The sequence below is a fragment of the Pieris napi genome, chromosome 2 (genome assembly GCF_905475465.1).
Source record: "Pieris napi chromosome 2, ilPieNapi1.2, whole genome shotgun sequence".
Taxonomy (NCBI): domain Eukaryota; kingdom Metazoa; phylum Arthropoda; class Insecta; order Lepidoptera; family Pieridae; genus Pieris; species Pieris napi.
Window position 1 is genome coordinate 12,872,373 of NC_062235.1, and position 22,148 is coordinate 12,894,520.

The following is a 22,148-nucleotide window of genomic DNA, read 5'->3' on the forward strand; positions in this document are numbered from 1 at the left end:
ATTAGCGTGAACTAGTATGTCAATAATGCAATATGTTTTTAGCATACAGAATACTAGATGTATAGAACTTTACGTGTAGTGGACGGTATACACTATACATCTATCATACATTGGGTGTAATTTACTCAATTTAAAACATATACAATGAGGGTTGCTATATAACCTTTTATCTCATCATAAAATATATTATAATTAATGCCAAAATATCAAATTTGTTATTTAAGCTCTGAGCTAAGAGTAAGTAAACTTTTCAGAAAAAAGGTATTGGTATTAAAAGAACTAATAAATTAAAAATAATTAAAATATCACCTATGTACCAACGAACAATTTTACCAGCGAAATACATTTTTAACATATTACTAATCAATGTAGCAAGTTGTACTCAAATTTGTGAGAATGTTATGTGTCATAAGTATAAGGAATTAGGTGTAGTATTTTCAGAAATTTTACTAAAAATCTCATAGTGAGTGTCTAGAAATCAAAAGTTTTAATTTTCTAGACTGATAAGACCATTTATTTATAAAAACAAAATTCTGTCTGTGACATCGATAAATGTGGGTACGTAATCGCCTCGATTCGTCAATTTGCGTTCGCACTAATGAAAAGAGACATAACAATCCTATTTTTAAAAGAATATACTTAAAGCAAATGGCTTTTAATTCGCAATTGGTCTTCGGTAAACCCGAAGTCGGATCAATCAATGTCAATGGCAAACGATAAAAAAATAACACATTGTGTGTGCGAGCTGATCTTTCTTTGATTTTACAGTGATATATGTAAATAAATTTGTTTATATAATAACTTGCTTATTTATATCCATATGTTAAGTAAGTAGCTATCTTAGTATTGGTTAGTAAAAAAAAACAAAACACTCGTATATATAATGGATTATCTTTGTGTTCAATACATTTAGGATACGATTGGTTCTAATCCTGAAGGCTGATTTACACAGGGTAAGTAGACAAGTGACTTTAACTGTTTACATGAAGTAAGTAGTAGTGGTGCGTTTCTCACGATGAGCACACGTGTGTGAAGTCAGTGGGAAATATAAATTCGCGAAAACAACTGAAACGACGATTTAATTATTTGTTGAAAAATTTATCAATTTTACTGTTGAATGAGTTAATAGAAATGGTAGAAAATGAGATAACTAAAAATAAACGACGATGGGTAAGAAAATGGATTGACGATAGAAACGAAACTGGTGGCTCTGCTTTGTTGCTGAAGCAATTGCGATTTGAAGATCCTGCAGAGTACAAACTGGCCATATAATTGCACCAATTTTAAGGTTTCGTCTTCGCTAAGCTTCATTTTTATCGCCAGCGAAAAAAACGTGGTCACTCTACAACGCAGCGGCAGTGACTAACCACGCACTGACTTGTCTGTTTACACGGGGTTTATTTGGCTGGCGCGGGGGTGCGCGGGTGGCGGGGGGCGCCAACTGACTTTAAAATATTCGTGTCCGAATATTCAAGTCAGCGCTGACTTCAAGCCACTGTACTGACTTCAAATCAGTTTACACAGGGTTTTTTTCGGGTCAGCACTGACTTGCCTCGAATTTGTAGTCAGTTACTGACCCTGTGTAAATCAGCTCTGACACGATGCATCTAGGAGACCCTTATCCGCACATCGGCATTAAAACCGTCAGATATATGGCAATTAAACTGCGCTTGTGATTAAATTATAATAGAAATTACAGAGAAGTTAATGGTTTTTTTTATATTTTGCTTCTAAATCCGGTGTTTTAACACCCAAGAGAAGGTTCTCGTTACCTGAATAATTAATAATTAACTTTTAAATAGACCTTTTTGGGGTTTAAAGAATATTTTAATATTAGGCTTTAGTATTCATTTAAAATAAGGCTTTTATGTTAACATCAAACGTTTCAACGCTAGATAAGATAATAATCTGTCTAGACATGTGGCAATAGGTATTTCGGAATATAACCTTTAAGCATTAATAATTTCTTATATTACCTGTGATGGTGATTGTGGGTTCTTAATAAGCGAGCCCCTACGCGCTGACGGTCGCCGATGCATAGATGGCGCTGTGATCGAGGCGCGCCGGGTGACATCTCCCGCCGCCATTTTTATGTATCTAAACACAATCACACAATAATATTAACTATTATTTAAAGCCCTTTTAAAAGAGATTACACATACACATAAACATTATTAGTAAATTAACGCAAAATAACAACAAATTCAACTTAATGCACTTTATTTATGAATTACTACTTCCTCTGCTAACACGAATGAGAATAATAAATATCACCACATAGTATATGTGTTGATATTTATAGTTGTTTATATTATAATTGCTCCTATTACAGACATTATTTTAATATAAAATAACTAATAATAATATTTTTCGTACAAAATTTATATCAGCACAAAAAAATACTATTATAAAAAAATATGTTAATTATGGAATATTAGATACAGGTATCACTTATTCCATGTCATTACATGGTAAACATCACTACTCATCGGCAAAGAAGACAGAGGGTGTAGGCCGAGAGAAAAAGCCGGCGTAAAAACTCTCGGTACTCTTTTAAAATAGCAATTGATGATTTGCTTATTTTAAAACAAATTGATAATCGTTAACTAACGCAAGCCTTTTTACACAGCTTTTCTTTAATACAATTTTTAAATGTTTATAATTAAACTAGGTTTGAATGGTAACCTTCCAATAAACCTACATCGTAAATTGAATTCACATTGAAATGCTTTGATGTAATTCTGTCTTGCAATGTTTGAAAGATCATATCACAACAATAAATTCTTACAAAACGTGTTAAAAAAGTTACGGAAATAGAAAATATTAATACAATTTCCCCGAAAATTTAAGTTGACGCTCATTTGCGCGTGACGTCATAACAAATATCTTTATTAGTAAATTAGGTAAGATTTAAATTAGTTATTCATTTTAAGGTAGGCTAGATAGTAATGTTCCATGATGTTTCAGTGAAGCGACAATGTATTAAAAATAAAACAATTATTTATATAGGTATATAGAGAAGCACCGGTCTTTAATTATATCTACTAATGAGAATAACAAAGAGCATCGCATATAAAGTTTTTTATTTTTTTTATCAGTAATAACTATAAACGACCAAAGAGGTTGATATATGTGTTGATATTTAAAGATATTTATTGTTTTTTATATTATATTTGCTCGTTAATGACAGTATTTCAATAGGTTTAAAAACAAAATAATTAATAATAATATTTTTTGTACAAAATGTTTATCAGAACAAAAAACTTATTAGTTATTCTATAACAAAACTAGACTTGAAGCTTAACTTTCCAATAAAACTTTAAATCGTAAATTAAATTCACATTGAAATGCTTTGATGTAATTCTGTCTTACAATGTTTGAAAGCATATCATAACAACAAATTCTTACAAAACTTGTTAAAAAAGTTACGGAAATAGAAAATATTAATACAATTTCCCCGAAATTTTTAAGTAAGACGCTCATTTGCGCGTGACGTCAAACTTAGACGTCATAAATATCTTTATTAGTAAATTAGGTAAGATTTAAATTACTTATTAATTTTAAGGTAGGCTCGATCGTAATGTTCCATGATGTCTCGGTGAAGCGACAATGTATTAAAAATAAAACAATTATTTATATATAGAGAAGCACCGGTGTTTAATTATACTACGATTAAATGTAAATTATAGAAACATGTTTATCCGATACATTTAAAATAGTTGAATGCCTACTAAGGCTCTGCTAACACGAATGAGAATAACAAAAAAGCATCGCATATCAAGTTTTTCTTTTTTTATGAGTAATTTCTATAAACGACCAAAGAGGTTGATATATGTTTTGATATTTAAATATATTTATTGTTGTTTATATTATTATTCATAAAATGTTTATGAGAACAAAAAAAGCTTATTAGTTATTCTATAACTAAACTATTTTGGTTTGAACTACTTTGGTATATTTGACTTACGAATAAATCTTTATATCGCAAATTAAAACCAAACCTTTAGAATAATCACACGTATTATTAAATAATATGTTGTAATACAAGCTCTAGATTTAGTTAACGATGAACATAGTTCTCACATAACCTATGTCAAAGCTTAAAAGCGTAATATTTGGTTACCATTCACTTGTGAATATCGCGTCACAGGGATAAAGTTATTTCTTCAATAAAATGTTGCCTCACTTAAATTTCAAATATATTATTAAATGTTTTATCGTTTTATATGTGAACATTGTCCTTAATTTAAAAGATAAGACTTATTTTGCCTCACAAAATTATATCAAGTTAATTCTACGTTAACGATTACAGCCTAGAGAATTGTTTAATAAAGATATGACGGGTTTTATGAGGGAAATAAAAGATAATTTATAAGAGCTCCCACACAAACTATAATAATCTCACGCGTATATAATAACCGTAGAGTAATTAAGTTATGGCCGCAACATAAAACTTGATTTCCATGAATGTTACAAAGAAAAATCAAGGTCAGGTAACTATAGAGCCTTCTAGAATGTATCTTGAAAAACTTATCACTTAGGCTGGGGGATCTTTACTCGTTATAAGAGACAGACATTTATGTGTTTATATTCCTATATATTAAAATTTTCGGTACTTAACAACATATTAAAATGAGATTAGAACTTCCAGCTTTGACGCATTGTGTGTGATTCTCACTTTAAACCATATGGGTCAAACTTTTTCAATATAAAGACATATTTCACAATGAAATACCAATTCAAGATTATGAGTTCAGATACGTTTTAGAATATAGCCCGTGTAGCAGCTTCAGACTTTAGTTTGAATTAAAATACAGCGTTGCTACTGATATCATGTCGACTAAATCTCTTCGTAAAATACACATTATTACATATTTTTATAAACAAGTTCACATTGAAATGCTTTGATATTATTCTGTTTTGCAATATCGAAAGGTCATATCACAACAACAAATTCTTACAAAACTTGTTAAAAAAGTTACGGAAAAAGAAAATATTAATTTCCCCGAAATTTGAAGTTAGATGCTCAATGGCGCGTGACGTCATACTAATGCGAGTGGGCGAAGAATATAGCTGAATAGAGTTGTTTTCTATCAGCCGAGACATCTTAATGTATTGCAGTCTCAGTTTATATTCAATTGGTAATGGATCCTTCTTATACACAAACATATAATTATATAAATAGAAGTTTTAATAGACAATAAATAGTCTACTTTATAAATTGAATCATACACATGTCATTACGTCATTGCAACCTCCATTAACCACTATGAAGATATATATACCGAATATTAATCGAATGTTACGTTTTCTTAAAGAATATCCTGAATGAACGTGGGAAGTTTATAACAAAAAAGTGCGTGCGTACAAAGTACACATGCTAGAAGTGAAACTTCTTTGGCAAACGAATTTTTAACTCTTGTTCATATTTATACAAATCTAAAACTTTAGATTTCCGAGACATAGAGGGAGGGATTCAATGAATTTAATTGTCATTAAAATATTGTGTCGAAAATTAATACAAATAATAAATTTAATTTTTTAAAATTTATTTCTTTGATAATAAAAACACGTGGCATTTTAATGTACAATTCGTTATTTGAGATATCAATAAATTATTTTGCATAAAATATAAAATACTAATCTCTCATAAATTCTCTTAATGAAATTTTAATTTTAAAAATATAAATAATTCACCCTTTTTCGACAAAAACGCTGCACATCTTCGTGACGTTCCGTAAAAGAAGTTTCACTTCAAAACAATATTAGACACGTCTCCTGTCACGCTTAAAATAGCAAACGTGGGTCATACGGATAAACAATCTATCAATAAAACGAAAATTCAAAATGTATAATAAATTAGTAAAAAATATCCTCATATAAGTTTGAAATGTAAATTAGTCCTAAATGCCAAATTAAACGGCGACAGGCGATATTAAATCATGTTACATTTATTTGGAGTTTAGATAAATAGGTTATTTAAACATACTTCGTAGAACAAAGGGTCTACACGTAGAGGTTCGCTACGCACGTCGCTACGAACGTCGTTTCTTAAATCAAAGGTATTTTGTTAATTTAATGTTATTAATCAAATTAGTTGACACTTTTGCTGTATAATAACACGACGTTGCTATTGCCTATTTGCCTACAATATATTTATATACGAAGTATCTTCTTTTAATAATTTCAATTGCCTATTTTATTAAGGCAGACAAATTTAAATTTGTGCAAAGATTTTACTTTAACGTTGTTAATTTAAAAGCCCCGTGACAGTCTGGTTACATATGCTGACAGTAACGCCATTTCTCCGTCACACACTAAATACCATATTATTTTAAGCCATGTCAACATAAGCCACTAACTCTAGTAGCGTTAACGACTGTGATTGCGTATTTTGTTCGCTTAATTGCAGTTACTGAACTAACTTGAACCACAAATTTGCTCCACATTGGAATTGAAAATATGGTTAAGTTTATGTGGTCATTTTATACGCTATGTAAAATTTACATAATTCAATTCATACTTATAACCGCCTCTAGCGTTAAAAGTACTCTGCCGCAATAAATATCATCTCAAATACATCAACTTCACCAATCGACTAAATATATTATTATTAGACGATCCATTACGCACGTCAGCGGGCATAAATATTCTATTTTTAATAAATAATTTACAAGATAGTATAGGCCGTTAACTGCTTATTGGATTTTTATCTGTGTATACTGTATACTAAATAATACTAAAAACTAACTAAACTCGCTAAATAGGCCTTTGTTTTTTTGTTTGGTGTGCTCGGCAAGGCAAGACGGTACTTCACTCCGGGCCGCCGCTTGCAACTGTATAAAGCGCAAATTCGGTCCCACTGTACTGTTCTCATCTTTGGACGGGAGCAGCACCTTCCAATTGACCGTATTCAACGAAGAGTGGTTCGAAGCGTCGACGACCAATCCCTCTCCAAGCGGCTTGGCGTTGCGTAGAGATGTGGAGTCACTCTGCATCTTCTACCGCAATTAACATGGAGAGTGTACGGAGGAGTTGTTCGGATTAATTCCTGCAGCTGAATTTCATCTTCAGACGTCAAAGCGGAATACGAAATTCCACCCGTATCACCGACCAGTCATTCTCCCAATTTCATTGATTATTTCCGCTGGCATTTCTTATTTTCGGATCAGGCCCATTTTGCGTTATTAAACATACGTTCGCCGGCTATCGCACGTTCATGCCTGATATACAGATATACTAGCGAGTATCTCTTTAAAATTATTTTTAAAATCATATATTATTTAAAATGTAATTGACGTAGACAATTCTTGCATGCGATGATAAAAAGAAAACACTTAAAAAGTGAAATAACTGAATTGCTTTTATTACGGATAAAATTTACTTGTTTGTTGCTACTTGTTTCTTACAAGAAAACGAGTGGTTAAATAAATTACAAGTATAATTATATTGTATTATTTCTCCACCCACTCAAAAATTCCACAAAAAAAGTCTTAGGAATTTAACCTCAAAATGTTTCTGTCAAACGAAATAAATATATTGTAAACGTTATACACAAAGGTCAAAGTTGAGTCGATACAAAACATTCGTTAATGCGCAAAATTCAACATTTCGGCGAATCGTATATAATGTGGATCGCGGTAATATAAACACTTTTATTATTGTTTCATTTATATCAAAAGGATGAATGAGCGATGTATGAATATTGTATGGATCTACTTAAATACATTGGGAAAACAATTGAGTCGTTGCATAATGAGGTTTTTATAGAGTGAGATTTATATAGATTCAAGTTTAATTTGTCTGTCAGTTGTCGGTTAGCTCAGTCTGTTGGCGTCGGGACGGGACCACCCCATTGTCCTCTGGTGAAATAACCTGTGTTTTACCAGCGCAATCAGTGAACCCCTTCCTAGTGGGAGTGCCATGCTGTTGCCTTTCATCCAAATGGGCAGGAACCACCGGGGCACTACCACTGTCTCTCAGAGAACCGTGAACACGTTAGGTGTCTCAACTCCAACATCCACGCTGTCCACTATCATCTAGAGACTGCGAAGCCAACCTTACTGAGACTCAGATTTCCTCCCCGGCCCTTACTACCTTACATTATACTTACAACAAATTCGAACATACATTTGTGCCACGGGCGGGTGTTACAATACCAATTATTCATGGATTTTGTAACTGTCAAACATTTAATGTTTACCCGTCGATACGGTAAAAAGAACGTATTTAAATAAAGGTCAATCGATATATTTTGTGAAATCGACACATATCAACAATATTTAGATAATGACGTATTTTAGATTTTAAAACCGTAGAATAATGTCAGTAATTAAATAGGATTGAAATATATATTCATTGTCAAATACATAAAAACACCCCAAAAATAAGAGTACAAACTACTTATACGTGATAAATATATAAATGACCTAACAATTAACCTTTAATTTAATCAATTATATAAAAACGTGGTCAAAAGAAACTCACACAAATATAATATTATCTATTGTTTATTCCGGCCAATAAATCGCATTATATTTGAAAGACATTAAACAGAACTGATGTAACTTCAATGTATTTGCGTAGTATCTTGAGTTATTTGATATTGTTTAATATTATTTAGACGTAACCAGGTACAATTTGTGTATGAAATATAATGTAATAAATACCCCGGGCATTTTCGGGTTTAATGTAGGAAGCAATTATGATTATCTGTATTGAATCACGTTGGCCTTTAAATAGAAAACATTTAACCAAAATAAAAATGATAAAGGATGAAGTTGAGCTCATTTATATTTTCCGAAATTACTTTAGATAGATAGTTAGTCTACTTTCCGTTTTTGGAAATTATTAGAGGGTGAGAATTTTTTCTTGTTTATGGTTGGGTAGGTATAGTGTCTCTTCATTGTCTCTGCAATCTCAGGAACATTTCTTAGAGATACTATTGACATCACAGTAACATTAAATATCTATATATATATATATTTATTTATTTAGTTTCTCACATTCTGATTCCACATAGTTTTAATACAATAATAAATTTTATCCAGGTGATCAGCTCAAAAGCTGTACTAGCACAACCACACGAGAATCTTCCTTCTAAACTACAGTGTCATTTGCACAGGACAGGGAATTTTTCTAAGGAAGTTTCTTGTACCCAATAGAAAACCCAATAGAAATTTTAGGTCCCCAAGGCGGTGAAGTTAGTGTGTGAATGAAGCAGGGTTTAGATGATTTAAAACAAGTTATTTAAAACATATGTTTAAAATAGTTTGAATTAAACCCATGTTTTTAACATACTGGCGTTGAAATTTTTATGAGGTTAGTAATTGAATTAATAATGAATTAATGAAAGTGAGATTCATTATTAATTTCCGCACTCGAATTTATACAATTCAAATACCGTAATGTCCCGTTTGGAAATTTACTGATCGGCTGTCGAAATTCAATCGAGTAGTGGTCAGTCCCCTAATTTAAATATAAGTATATAGGTAGTAACGCCATTACCCCTTTTAAAATAGAATTCATACATCATAGGTATGAATAGTTGGAAAGTTCCTAAGTCACCCAATTTAAAAATCAACATTCATTCGTGTTAATATTAAAATTTATGGCGAATTTAAAAATATTTGTCGATATAATATAAAATAAATAATTCTGGCTTCCACCTTTTTAAGCCTGGGCCTCAGATTTTTGTATTGGCTTCATGATTATTTGTCAAATAGTAAGCAAGTAGACATCAGTGTCCTTCTGACTAAGGCAAGCCGGTTTCCTCACGATGTTTTCCTTCACCGTTCGAGCGAATGTTAATTCCGCACATAAGAAGTAATTTCATTCGTGCACAGCCGGGGATCGAACTTACAACCTCAGGGATGAGAGTCGCTCGCTGAAGCCACTTGGCCAACACTGCTCTCGTCGATATATAATAGTCAAATTAATTTTAAATAATGCTCTACACTAACAAGAACCAAAAAAAAACTATTTGTTTTATAAAATTTTAATAGTGAGGTGATTCCATCGTACATGCTGATTATGAAATATTTTCGTAGACATCTCTTACGTTGATAATTTTCTTCTGTGTATAAATATAATATTTTTTACGGTGGCATTTAATCTTTAATCGAAATGTCTTCGCATAAGCGTACAATACGCGAACTAAGTTGTCTATCAAAGTGAAATGAATACGCAAAAAGGCTTCTTTCAAACAACATTACAAAAACTCACGAAGTCCTACGAAGGTAATATTCCCAAAAAAGAAAAAACTAATTAACATTTCCTTTTGAGAATGTTCACAGTCACGCTTTAAATTGAGGGATTCATTTCAAAATATTCTTATTTTCTCTTAAAAATTTAACTTTCTTAATAATTCCGTCAATAATTTATATTATACCTATGCATTTTGTTTTATCTTCGCTGAAGCTACTTCAATTAGTGTAAAGTTAGTATCGCACTAATTTGATTTTATAAAGGTTTAAGGTAATTGCTTCTCTTTTTTTCTTATACTTTCATAATGAAACAATAATTTTGTCCTATTGTGGGTTGTAAAAATAAAATAATAAATCATTGGCGCTACAATCTTTTTAGGTCTGCGCCTCAGATTTCTGAATCTGTTTCATGATAATTTATCTTATAGGCAAGCAGGTGATCAGCCTCATGTGCCTGATACACGCCGTCGACTTTTTGTATCTATGGCAAGCCGGTTTCCTCACGATGTTTTCCTTCACCGTTCGAACGAATGTTAAATGCGCACATAGAAAGAAAGTCCATTTGTGCACAGCAGGGGATCGAACCTATGACTTCAGGGATGAGAGTCGCACGCTGAAGTCGCTAAGCCAACACTGCTCTAAGTGGATTGTAAAGGTTATTTTAAGTTTATAACTTGAGTTGGATTTAATATCATGTTTCATGTATGAGCTGTAGAGAATTTACTCTCAAAACATCGTCAGCAATAATGGAAATAAGTAAGAATCAACAACATTAATATTTTATTAGGAAATCCATTCGTCTAACGGAGCGTAATGTCTTAGACAAACTTTTATGGTTTTAACAATTTATTAAGAGATACTAAACTTACTTATTTATTAACACTTCATATACAGTACAATTAAAATAATTAAATTAAAAGAAGGACAACGGGCGGCCTTGTCACTTACGAGCGATCTTCTCCAGCCAACCACAAATGAAAAAAACAATAAAAATTAAATTATATAATTTCTCTTGCCCCGTGGAACAAAGTCGTAAAGCACTACTACAACTGTTTTAATGGTTTCTCATTTTTGTCTTCCATGGGTTATGTACTATAACTGTAATTTCAGATTTTTGCACAACATCTAATGTATAAAATTCTCGTGTCACAATGTTCCCATACTCTGCCAAACGGCTCGACCGATTCTTATGAAATTTGTTATGCATATTCAGTAAGTCTGTGAATCGGCTACTATCTATCTTTCAAACCCCAAGGAATAAGGGGTGTCCACGCAAAAATACATACAACCCTTAATTTTCACCCCTTTTTTTATTATTGAAAGTTATTATATAATTGCCGGGTCAGCTAGTTTTACTAAAAAAAAATCACGAGGATATCTTTGTTCTATGGAAATTATTTTGTGCACAATGTTAGTAATACTCGTTTACCCAATTTTACTTCCCCTGAAAAAGATCGCAACAACCATAAAGAAAGTTTTAGTTTAGCTTTTAATTCTACCAAATAATCAAATTACTTTAATACGACATTTTAAAAACGAATGAAGACTGGTAATATATACTATTACCAGTCCACCAGTATATATACCAGTGGTATATATACTGGTTATTACATTCTAAACATTCGTCAAAATGTGCCGTCGTAATGTGCGGTTACTGTGTCGTCCGTAATTATGTACAGTGACACAATCGTAAACGCTTTTGATCTTCAGTCTAATTCATCTAATAACTGTAGTGTCCATTTCGTTATTTTTTAACTATGTACACTAAATAGATAACAACAATGATTAAATCGTCAAAAAGGAAAAGAAAATCCTTTTATTATATATATTATTGTAATGTTCTTAGTATCCTAGTAATAATAGCATTACCTTCTTTTAATGAATAAAATAAATTTTGCTTTTACGACTTTGTTCCCGGGGCAAGCCATTTGACCGCAGTGCAAAACTAAACATAAAGTTACTTAGACAAAAAAACATGATTTTTTAGTTAAAAGTCTAACTTCGGTTAGCTTCGTCCGTGTGTATTTTGTGTGTGTTAGGCATTGTATTTTCTACAAAACTACAATGAATGCACCACAAGTGTGTAATCCTAAGTAATTATATATATTTAGTAGTTTTTAGTTTGGATTTATCGAGTTCATACAGCCAAGCAGCGTGCGGGCCACTTTATTTTATGTTATGTAAGGATATAGATAATGAATAAAACTCTAATACGCAAATTTACCGGATACGTAAAAATAATATCCTGTTTAATTTATAAACAATCTTCCATGCAGCAAATGTCTTTAAAATAACTATTTCAGAAACCTCTATAGCCGCCCTCTATTAGTTTTCTATTCGTTTGTATATTCATAAGCGTTTTAATCCAGGATATTTAAGTAAAATTTTTTAAGAAAGTAAAAATAAGACCAAAATTCTACTTCTAGATTCCAACTCGTAATTCCTATCCCAATTTCATTCCAATTTTTTTAATATTCTATTATATTGACAATATTATTAATGTTTAAAATAAAAATATAATTTCTTTGATTTTAAATATCCTGGCGCTGCACTCAGAATTATGTAATGGATCAAGACTATATGAACTGGTTGTATTAAAGCTAACTACATAAATATTAAAACAACTAAAAGAACAATTCACTACACTAAAAATACACAAATCACTATTACATAATTGACATACATTCAGCACTATGCGCGTGGGCAAGCGGTGCGCGGCGTCGACGAATCGCGGTATACTGCGCCCGCCGAGTTTAAATTTAAACGACTACATATTATTTATTATCTACTTTCATACAGTTTATAAAATTTCACGACGTGTTTTTGGCAAGTGTATAATGTTTTTTGATTGGCATTTCAGTGTCTCTGGATTTATTAATTCCACGAAATCATAATCAGTGGTTTTACAAACTTTAGGATAGTCATAATATACGTTCATGTTCATTATTTTGACAGCTTTATCCATTCCAATGATACAGATTTCATGCTTTCAGTTAGTTCTTAATTCTTTCCCATACAAAAATATACCGTTACTATTGCGATACCCATTCAGTTTTTAGGTCTTACAAGCCTACATATTATCGGCCGACCAGTAAACGCTGCCCGCAATTTTTTATGTTCGATGTTATTGTCTTTGCAATTACGCCTTACCAGCCAATCAACCCACCACGGAGCGGTGAAAGTTTAATAATATTAAAATTTTAAATTAAATTATACTTTGAATTTTTTTTTCTTTTTTAATTTGAAATTTTAATTATAATTTGATCTCCAATCGAGAATTAAACCAAGTAATATGTAGGCGTTATGTCCCCTTAATGAAATTGTGTTGCCGCGGGGTCCTTATAATATTTAATACTGTATTATAATGTTTCTAAATGTAATAACAGTATATATTTAAAACGTAAAAAATTTGATCCTTCGTTCTAAAGCCTTTAAGTCCTTGGTTTTGATTCAGCGATGTCAAGTTATAACGGCTGAATACAATAGTGTTAAAAAATACTTTTTCTAATGTAACAAGAGAAAAATAAGAAAATTGATTGAAAGCGCTAAATAGATAATTAATAATAATAATCTTTATTCATTTTTCTCACAAAAACTTAGTTTATAAACAAGTGACAGCTATATACTATTATAAATAAATAATTGTCTTACTTCTATTTAGGGAAAATGCTAGTTTTTGTGAGACTGATGCCTGCTAAAGGTAAGAGTACCTGTGTTACAGGTCATCAGGCCTCCACCACTTCAGATCGACAGAAGGTCTTATAAAGTAGAGAAAAAAATAGTGAGAATAAACAATCATTATTACATAGGCTGCAATATTTATAGGGTTACACATACAAGGAAACCACATAAGGAATGTGTGTGTGCGCATGTATATGTGTGTGTGTGTTGTATGTATGTGTGTGTTGTATGTATGTGTGTGTGCGTATGTATGTGTGTGTGGGTGTGTTGTATGTGTGTGTTGGTGTGTGTGTGTGTATGTATTATTGCTTAATTGTTAATCTAATAAAGCTAAAACTATTACTACTATACTATGAATAATTATTCCCTATCAATTTTTAGGATAATAATAATTGAGGCTTATAGAGCGGTTATGATATTAATTACCCGATATATCATTTAAAATTTAAGCGTGTAATTTTATATTTAATTTATTTCCGCTTTTTTGTTCAATCTATAAAAGACAAGAACTAGGTGTTCCATTATAGCACGAGTTTATCAACACTACACTTAATGCGGAATGCTTTAAAGCGTAGGTGTCTCAGTCACGTAAACCAAGATGAAAAATTGTAAGATCGCCCACTAGTCTGAGATCCGATGCCAGGGTATAATTATCTTGACTTTGAATGTTTCACAAAATGTTAAAATAAAAATATTTCGAAAGATTTATTTCTCTCCTTAATTTTTATTAATGATAGGGATACACATATATCGTAACACGTTCAAGATTTGTTAGCCTAGATTTTATATGAAGTTTGAGTAGAACTATTTATTATATTGGTTTTAGATTCTTTCAACTTCTAAAGTGCGGGCGACAGTTAGCCAAGCATCGGCACTTACAGGCAGACAGACATACATAACATTTATTACTTAAAAAAATAACAAGAAATTTAGAAAAAAAGGAATACGGTAGATTTTAAGTGTGTAATGTGTGTGTCTTGTGGTTGTAACTGGCCCTGGCTCAGCATTATTCTGTGGAGCAGACACTACAGCCCTGCGATCTGTAACTCACTTCACAACTCACACAGCAATTTTCGCATCGGCGGTCGCTCTCAAATCAGTCGTGAAGCAGTTATTTTATGATTTGGCATTCTGAAAAGGTGGGAGCTTGTACTTTATTGTTTATCAGAATGTCAAATCATAAAATGACTGCTTCACGACTGATTTGAGAGAGACCGCCGATGCGAAAACCGCTCTGTGAGTTCGTGAAGTGAGTTACAGAATCGCAGGGCAGAACACCGTAGCGCTGGTCAATCTGCCAGAGACAGTTAGTTTGCGCCTCAGAAGCAAAAAATAATGTATTAATAGAAGAAAAATAATGACAGTAAAAATTAACAGTCTAAGTAAAGAAGTCTTGGAAGAATTGTATGTAAAAGTATATAGTAAATAAGCTGGCTTCTTTTTACACCCTATATAAAAAATCTAGCCGACACGGGTTGTCTCAATTATATTATATCAGCAGTTTTCCATCAATGTACATCCTTTTTGCTAACAGTTATTAGCTTTCTGTCATTGCTTAGGTATTTTGAAGGTTTTTGTGTTAGTGAGGCCGTACCATTTCTTGTACGAACCTGTCTTTGGCGATTTTAAGGTTATGTTACAAGTTTTAATGTTTTCCACATTAATGATTGCTACATTTTGACGTGATAACGTCTTTAAAATCGTTTTAGTCGGGTGACATGTTCAGAAACTTGTGTCACACCAAAACCTCACGAGCGCGATCGCAGGTATAACGAGAGAGAGACCGACCGATCCCCCGTCGCATCTCGAGCGCTGCCAGTCATTCCGTGAATGTATGAAGAAAAATGATTATCATAGTCGAATAAGTAAACTTGTCATTTATCATCAAAAGTGTGAACAAAACGATAGATGTAATTTAAAATTTGAAAAAATTGTTATCTTCATTAATTCCTTACTTCCCAAAAACTTATATCACCAATAAGACGTTATCACGTAAACATCTCGATCGTAAACCTACTTTACAAACAACCAATATTTTTTTTTTAAAATACAGTGTACAACTTCGTGCTATGACAAAAGAGATTAAGGTAATAAATTACCACGATCGGATGCTATCTGTAACTGTTTAAATATGATAAAAAAAACGATTTTATTAAATTAGTAACACCTGATAATTTATCGAATAACAATTGAGAAAATTGTCAGCAGAATGGGATCGAGTACATTTTTTTAAATTATTTATATAGAACTACGCAGTCGTACGAGGTTACTACTGTGCTTCAGTCATTTGTTATAACGTTGTTAAGACCGTGCCACTTTTAAAAACACAATTAAAATTTGCCTATTGCTACATTAAACACATTTGTAGTAGATTTTCTTAAGCCGAGGACAAGCACTGGAGGCTGATCACTTACTTGCCTATTAGATTTAAAAAAGATCATGAAACAGATTCAGGAATCTGAGGCCAAGACCTAATGAGGTTGTAGCGCCACTGATTTTTTTCCCTTGAAAGTGATCACGGCTAAATGAACCCAAATCTCAAAGCTCCTCCCACCAAAGTTCAACATTCTAATTAAATTACTAGAACCATAACAATGAACGGCCTATACAGGTGCTGAAAGCCTTTGTAATACCAAAACTTGAATACCTTTACGCGAGCGACCGTTTAATGTCAGTTATTTCAGGCTATGCTCAAAATAGGCTGATCGTTAGGCATTCCCGGAACATCGCCCTATCTATCAAAATCAGTTATGAACGCAAGTTCAGAGTGATATGTAGGTATCGTTCCATGTTCAATCAGCGTTAGGTTACTAATTAATAGACAGTGGTAATTGTAACTAGAGTCTAGACTTGTGTAACAATATACATAGACATAGACATTTATTAGTAACGAAACACATACACATAAACATACAAAGGAATAATAATAATCAAAAAAAGAAAGAAAAATAACAAAATATTTTTTTAAGGAATAAGGTACATTTTAAGTGTGTTCTGTGTGTGTCATGGTTGTAACTGGGCCTGGTTCCGCATTATGCTGTGGCGCAAATGTGTTCCACAGCGCTGGTCATTCAGCCAGACACCACAATAGTTAGTTTGCGCCTCTGACGCAAAAAAATTTCAATGTATTCAATTCAGAGAGCAGTCTTGGCCTAGTGGCTTCAGCGTGCGACTCTCATACCTAAAGTCGTAGCTATGGTCCCCGGCTGTGCACCAATGGTTTTTCTTTCTATGTGCGCATTTGCTCGAACGGTGAAGGAAAACATCGTGAGGAAACCAACATGTCTTAGACCCAAAAAGGCGACGGCGTGTGTCAGGAGGAGGAGGCTGAGGCACCTACTTGCCTATTAGATTTAAAAATGATCATGAAACATATTCAGAAATCTGAGGCCAAGACCTAAAGAGGTTGTAGTGCCACTGATAATTTTTTTATTTTTTTTCAATGCACACTCTTATATATGTAATAAAAATATAACGGTCATAATTTTACTATCGTTACATGGGTCATTGCAATGAACTGCATGAGTGATAAAATTGTATATAAGTAATAAATGTATTATTACCTCAAGGTACTCCCGAATAAAAGTAAACGATATAAATGACCTAAGTACAAATTCTATTTATCGTGTCCATAAATCATGATATGGAAACGAATATTTACGCATTTTAGTACGTGCCACGTCGTGAATGTATACGTTACGGGGACCACTAAAGTTTATTACCCTCGCCAAGGCTACATGTAAAAGTATTGGACACAAACACTCGAAAAAATAGAAGAGACACGCCATTGAGTAAAATACTGAATGAAATGTTGACCTTTCTAAATTGGGAACTCGCTTTCTCAATTTCGTCGGGGAGATTTGGTGTACTAGACAAATTGGTGTTATTTCAACTTTTACGATCGCTTGTTTAAGAATTTCCATACATTTTAGTGAGAAGTAACAAATAACATGTCTTTTCTCGTTGAAAATCTATTGGTACACAGGTTGAGAACTGCGCATTTAACCAATCTTAAACACAAGTCTAAAATGTATGACACCATTAAACTAATATCCATGATTTTGTTTATAAAGTACAAAAATGATACTATGAATTGTCTTCGTGGTATCCAATTGTACTAAAGGCCACTAAAGTTTGTTTAAAACACAAATAACCGGGAGCATAAACAAGTGTGGACGAGATAAGGGACAAGTAACTTTATGGATCTGTTTTCGGTGGCGGGATTACTGTGGGTGGGTGTAGCAATCCGACACGAATGTTTTAGATCAAGTGCGTTTATCGCTCAGATATTTTTATATAACGTAGTTTTCCTATGATAGCGTTTTATTTTTTATTTTATTTATTGAGAAAGATTTACAGCTTATTACTAACTTACTTACTAAACACAATGTTCTTGTACGCCATTAAATAAATCTTTACAAATAGTTAAGTACTAATAATATTAACTGGATTGGTAACAATAAAATGATTTTATTCAACTATATAAATATAAGTAAAAATTAGGTTAAGTGACACTAAACAGTTTAGTATAACTTATATGTACACTTATAAAAACTTATGGTTCATCATTCATTCCACTGAGGAGCTCAGATGTCATAGCTCTCCTTGCCGACACCACACTTGAGGCGAATAGGTTTATTGTCTTTACTTTTCTGTTTTCGAGCTCGAATGTCTCAGATGTCGAAGTAAAAAATCACGAACGTTGCTTAAAATGTCTATAAGCAAAGCGTAAGCATAAATAAAGCGTAGTGCTGTGAGATCTCTCTGCATCTTCTACCGCATTTACCATGGAGAGTGTTCAGAAGAGTTGTTTGGACTAACCTGCAGCTGAGTTTCAACATCGGACGTCAAGGCAGAATACAAAATACCATCCGTATCACCTTGACGTCCGTCGTTCCACAACTGAGGGTTTCTTATGGCAATTTTGGCCGCGCCACCACCACTATGTGGGAGCTGCCCACTGAAGTATTTCCGAACCAATTTGATTTAGGGTCCTTCAAGAAAAGAGCGTATCAATTCTTATAAGGCCGGCAGAGCGATTGCGAGACTTCTGGCAGTGCGAGTGTTCATGGGTGGCGGGTATCCATTAACATCTGGTAAGCCTCCTGAAACATGAAAAAAAGCATTTTCTTATTGTTTATAATTTATATATTTTAAATTAAGTGATGCGATATGAACCAGACCACTACCATCCTGAAAATTGCACGACTAAGAAGTGGGAACTGGCGCAAATTATTTCATAGCTTTAGGATCGGTCGTATCCCTTTGCATTATAATAGAATAGTCTATTTTACTATTTCTCTTACTGACTTTTCACTCTATTTCAGTATTTTATTTGTTTAATTTGGGAATAAGCACTCAACTCGAAACAATAATTGATTCCCATAAATCGAACCTTCAACGCAGTTGATGTATTCAAAGGTTTGATCGTTTGAATATTGGCTTTTGTAATAGTTCATCATTCATAATTCTATAAATAATTAACTGATTAATATTGAACAAAAAATATGTTCAACGTTAAATCTATAAACCCTCGTTCTAAATATTAACTTATTGATATTATTTATTTAGTTTTAATACAGTCTAGGAACACTTAATTATATAGCTTTTAATGGTATATTTAATAACATATATTAGTAATGAACAGCGATATTACTAAATATAAATAAAATTACCCTAATGAAGACCCAAATAAATGTTTTGCTCAAAATTACCTCGATCCTATATACGGAATAATAGGAGGAAACAATGCCCGGTTTGCGGAATCAATAAACAGATGTTTCGGATTTCATACTTATTTTAAATAATAATAATACATACTATAAATATTCTATTGTAGGTAAAGGTTTCTATACTTGTCATAAAAAGATATATCATAGAAAAATTAGGATACATAGAATTGCAGAAATCAATATTTGGATTGCCTAATTAAATACCGTACGTTTTTAGACATTCAAAAATGGAATTAGAAAAGTTCATTTGTGTGCTAAAGCCCTATCGCCTAAGCTAAGCTTTTTGATACAATGTACCTAAATGCTGGAACAAGGAACCTTCAATTCACGACATCCAAGACATCTTTCAAAATAAAATGTAAAAGTAATTTTTTGGAATGTCAGTCGGCTGGGTTGCGAATTTTGTTGCATTCTCTCTCATATTTTATAATCTATGCTTTTTTGTGTTTGTTAATTAATTTTATTTATTTTGGTTTTTACTATTTTTTTTATTTGTCCAAGGTTTGTTTAGTGTATAGCTGTCACTCCAAGATATGAGTAGTATTCACTGAAAATCAGTGTTGTTGGTGACAGCAAGTTAGAGTTGGGTCCACCAAATAAACGTTTTTACTTCTAGATGTTTTTTGCCATTCACATCTATAAAAAAAAGAGATTAAGGTAAGCTTGTTGATTTAATATAAACCTGTTATAAAAATATGTAATTGAAAAGAAATTATTTTTATATAAAACAATTAGAGTATACATAATCACGATATGGTTAGCTTGTTCAGTGAGACGGAAAGGCTTAATTTGCATTTCAAATATAACCTTATGCAGTAACTCAGATTTATATGCATGCTCGCTCTGTAATTTTGAGCCTTTGTGTTATAAAAAGCTACTAGAAAGTTTTACTACTGTTTCAGATTTCATTTATTCGTCTAGATTATTTAAAGACGATGATGGTTATGATGGTTGGTAGATGGTTATTTGACCAAAGTCTGCTATTTAACTGAAAATAAATATTATTTGTATGAGGAATTGTCTACTCGTCCTACGTATTTATTTATTTATTTTGTATTCCTACAGCTAACATATGCATGGTATAAAGCAAAAAACAATTGTACTAAATATATAGCCAAAGATCGAATATATAATATATATAAGGTTCCACTATTTACGAAAGGAAGAAATCAATAAAAATGTTAAATACGTAATACCTATTTCGGCTGAGCTGTGTGATGGGGTTGTGACGCTATGGATATTATATGGCGTATTTTTTAGTTATCATGGGTTTGAAACACATTGGCTTAGTTTATTTATTTATAAACGCTTTATATATTAAACAAAGAGTTTTGAAATTACTGTAAACAATTTGGGATATTAATATATAACGAAGAGTAAAAATCACGGCTCGTATAGTCTACTTAAATCTAGATCAAGGAAGGAAACTTTCTTTGAGACTAAAAATCAAAGTTCAGTACTTTAGTTTATTTCTTTTGAGCGTGGAAGCTGTATTAATAATATTTAAAGAATAAAGAACCGATTTAATCAGCCTGTTGCATTGTACAGCCACCGGCTGTGCTCAACATAAAGCACAGTCTGTTTTGCAGTCGGGATGAAAAAAAACGCGTTTCAAAAACATTTATTCATTTAGGTAACACAATGTACACTTATGAACGTCAATAAAGAAATACATATTAAATTATACAGATCTCAAATCAAGGGCGTATAACGGATGAGAAGAACTGGAAATAAGCTCTCCGTTACTCATTTTAATCGCCAAGTTTTTTGTTATGCACAACGTTTGTAAGAAGCTACAACGCTTACACCATGTTCCATGAAATTAATTAACCTTTAAGGAATTAAAGGTTAATTAATTTTAATAAAAAATAATAAAGATTTGTCCTCAGTTACCACAAGTAGCCCGTTCTTCGTTTATTTCAACTAAAATTCTAACTCAAAAATTTCGAATTTCGAATCTATATTGTTTTAAGATTATTTCAACGTCATTCTCATGTCTTATGTAGACTAAGCTCAATTATTGTCTTTATAGTGAACAGAGAACTTAACAGCAGATTAATAAATCGTTCCTGGTAACTTATAAATAGTTTAAGTCCAAAGCCAGCTTCATGATCACAGCAGTGTATTTTCTGAATGTCCAAATAAAGTCTCAATAAAACAACATGTCATTGGACTCACCTCTAAACTCCGTATACGTATACGTATCCGTATATAGTAAAAATTTCAAACAAAAAAAAATTCAACAGCGCGGTGATCGATGTGTCCTTAAATGGGTCAAATGTAAACTCAGTATGTTAGAATATAAAATAACAGCATTTCTCAACGATTTTCACTGAAGCAACTGTTTCATATTAATATGTGGCACGTATTGTCTCCCTCAGCGTTACTGTATAAAATATTACAGCGCCTCGTGCTTTACAATTTCATCGTAATTTTATTCCGCACACATTTTCTAAAGGTCAGGTTATTTCCATATAATTAAAAAAAATGTTATTTAACAAGGTGTTTAACTTAAAAGATAATTTCACCT

The 22,148-nt window shown here is 32.2% G+C and overlaps 1 protein-coding gene across 2 annotated transcripts in view; it reads right to left on the bottom strand.

Annotated features, from left to right (window-relative positions):
• Positions 1–13,013, bottom strand: part of LOC125059283 (D-beta-hydroxybutyrate dehydrogenase, mitochondrial) — a 51,021-nt gene extending 38,008 nt beyond the window's left edge. The window contains exons 1-2 of one of the 2 annotated variants that reach the window (XM_047663662.1): positions 12,889–13,013; positions 1,977–2,097 (exon numbers count right to left, since the gene is read on the bottom strand). In XM_047663662.1, the coding sequence (XP_047519618.1) occupies positions 1,977–2,087 (111 nt within the window). In that variant the 5' untranslated portion in view covers positions 2,088–2,097; positions 12,889–13,013. Of the gene's footprint in view, positions 1–1,976; positions 2,098–12,875 lie in introns of both variants that reach the window. The other variant, XM_047663654.1, reaches the window with a different exon arrangement.
• Positions 13,014–22,148: the final 9,135 nt, after the last annotated feature.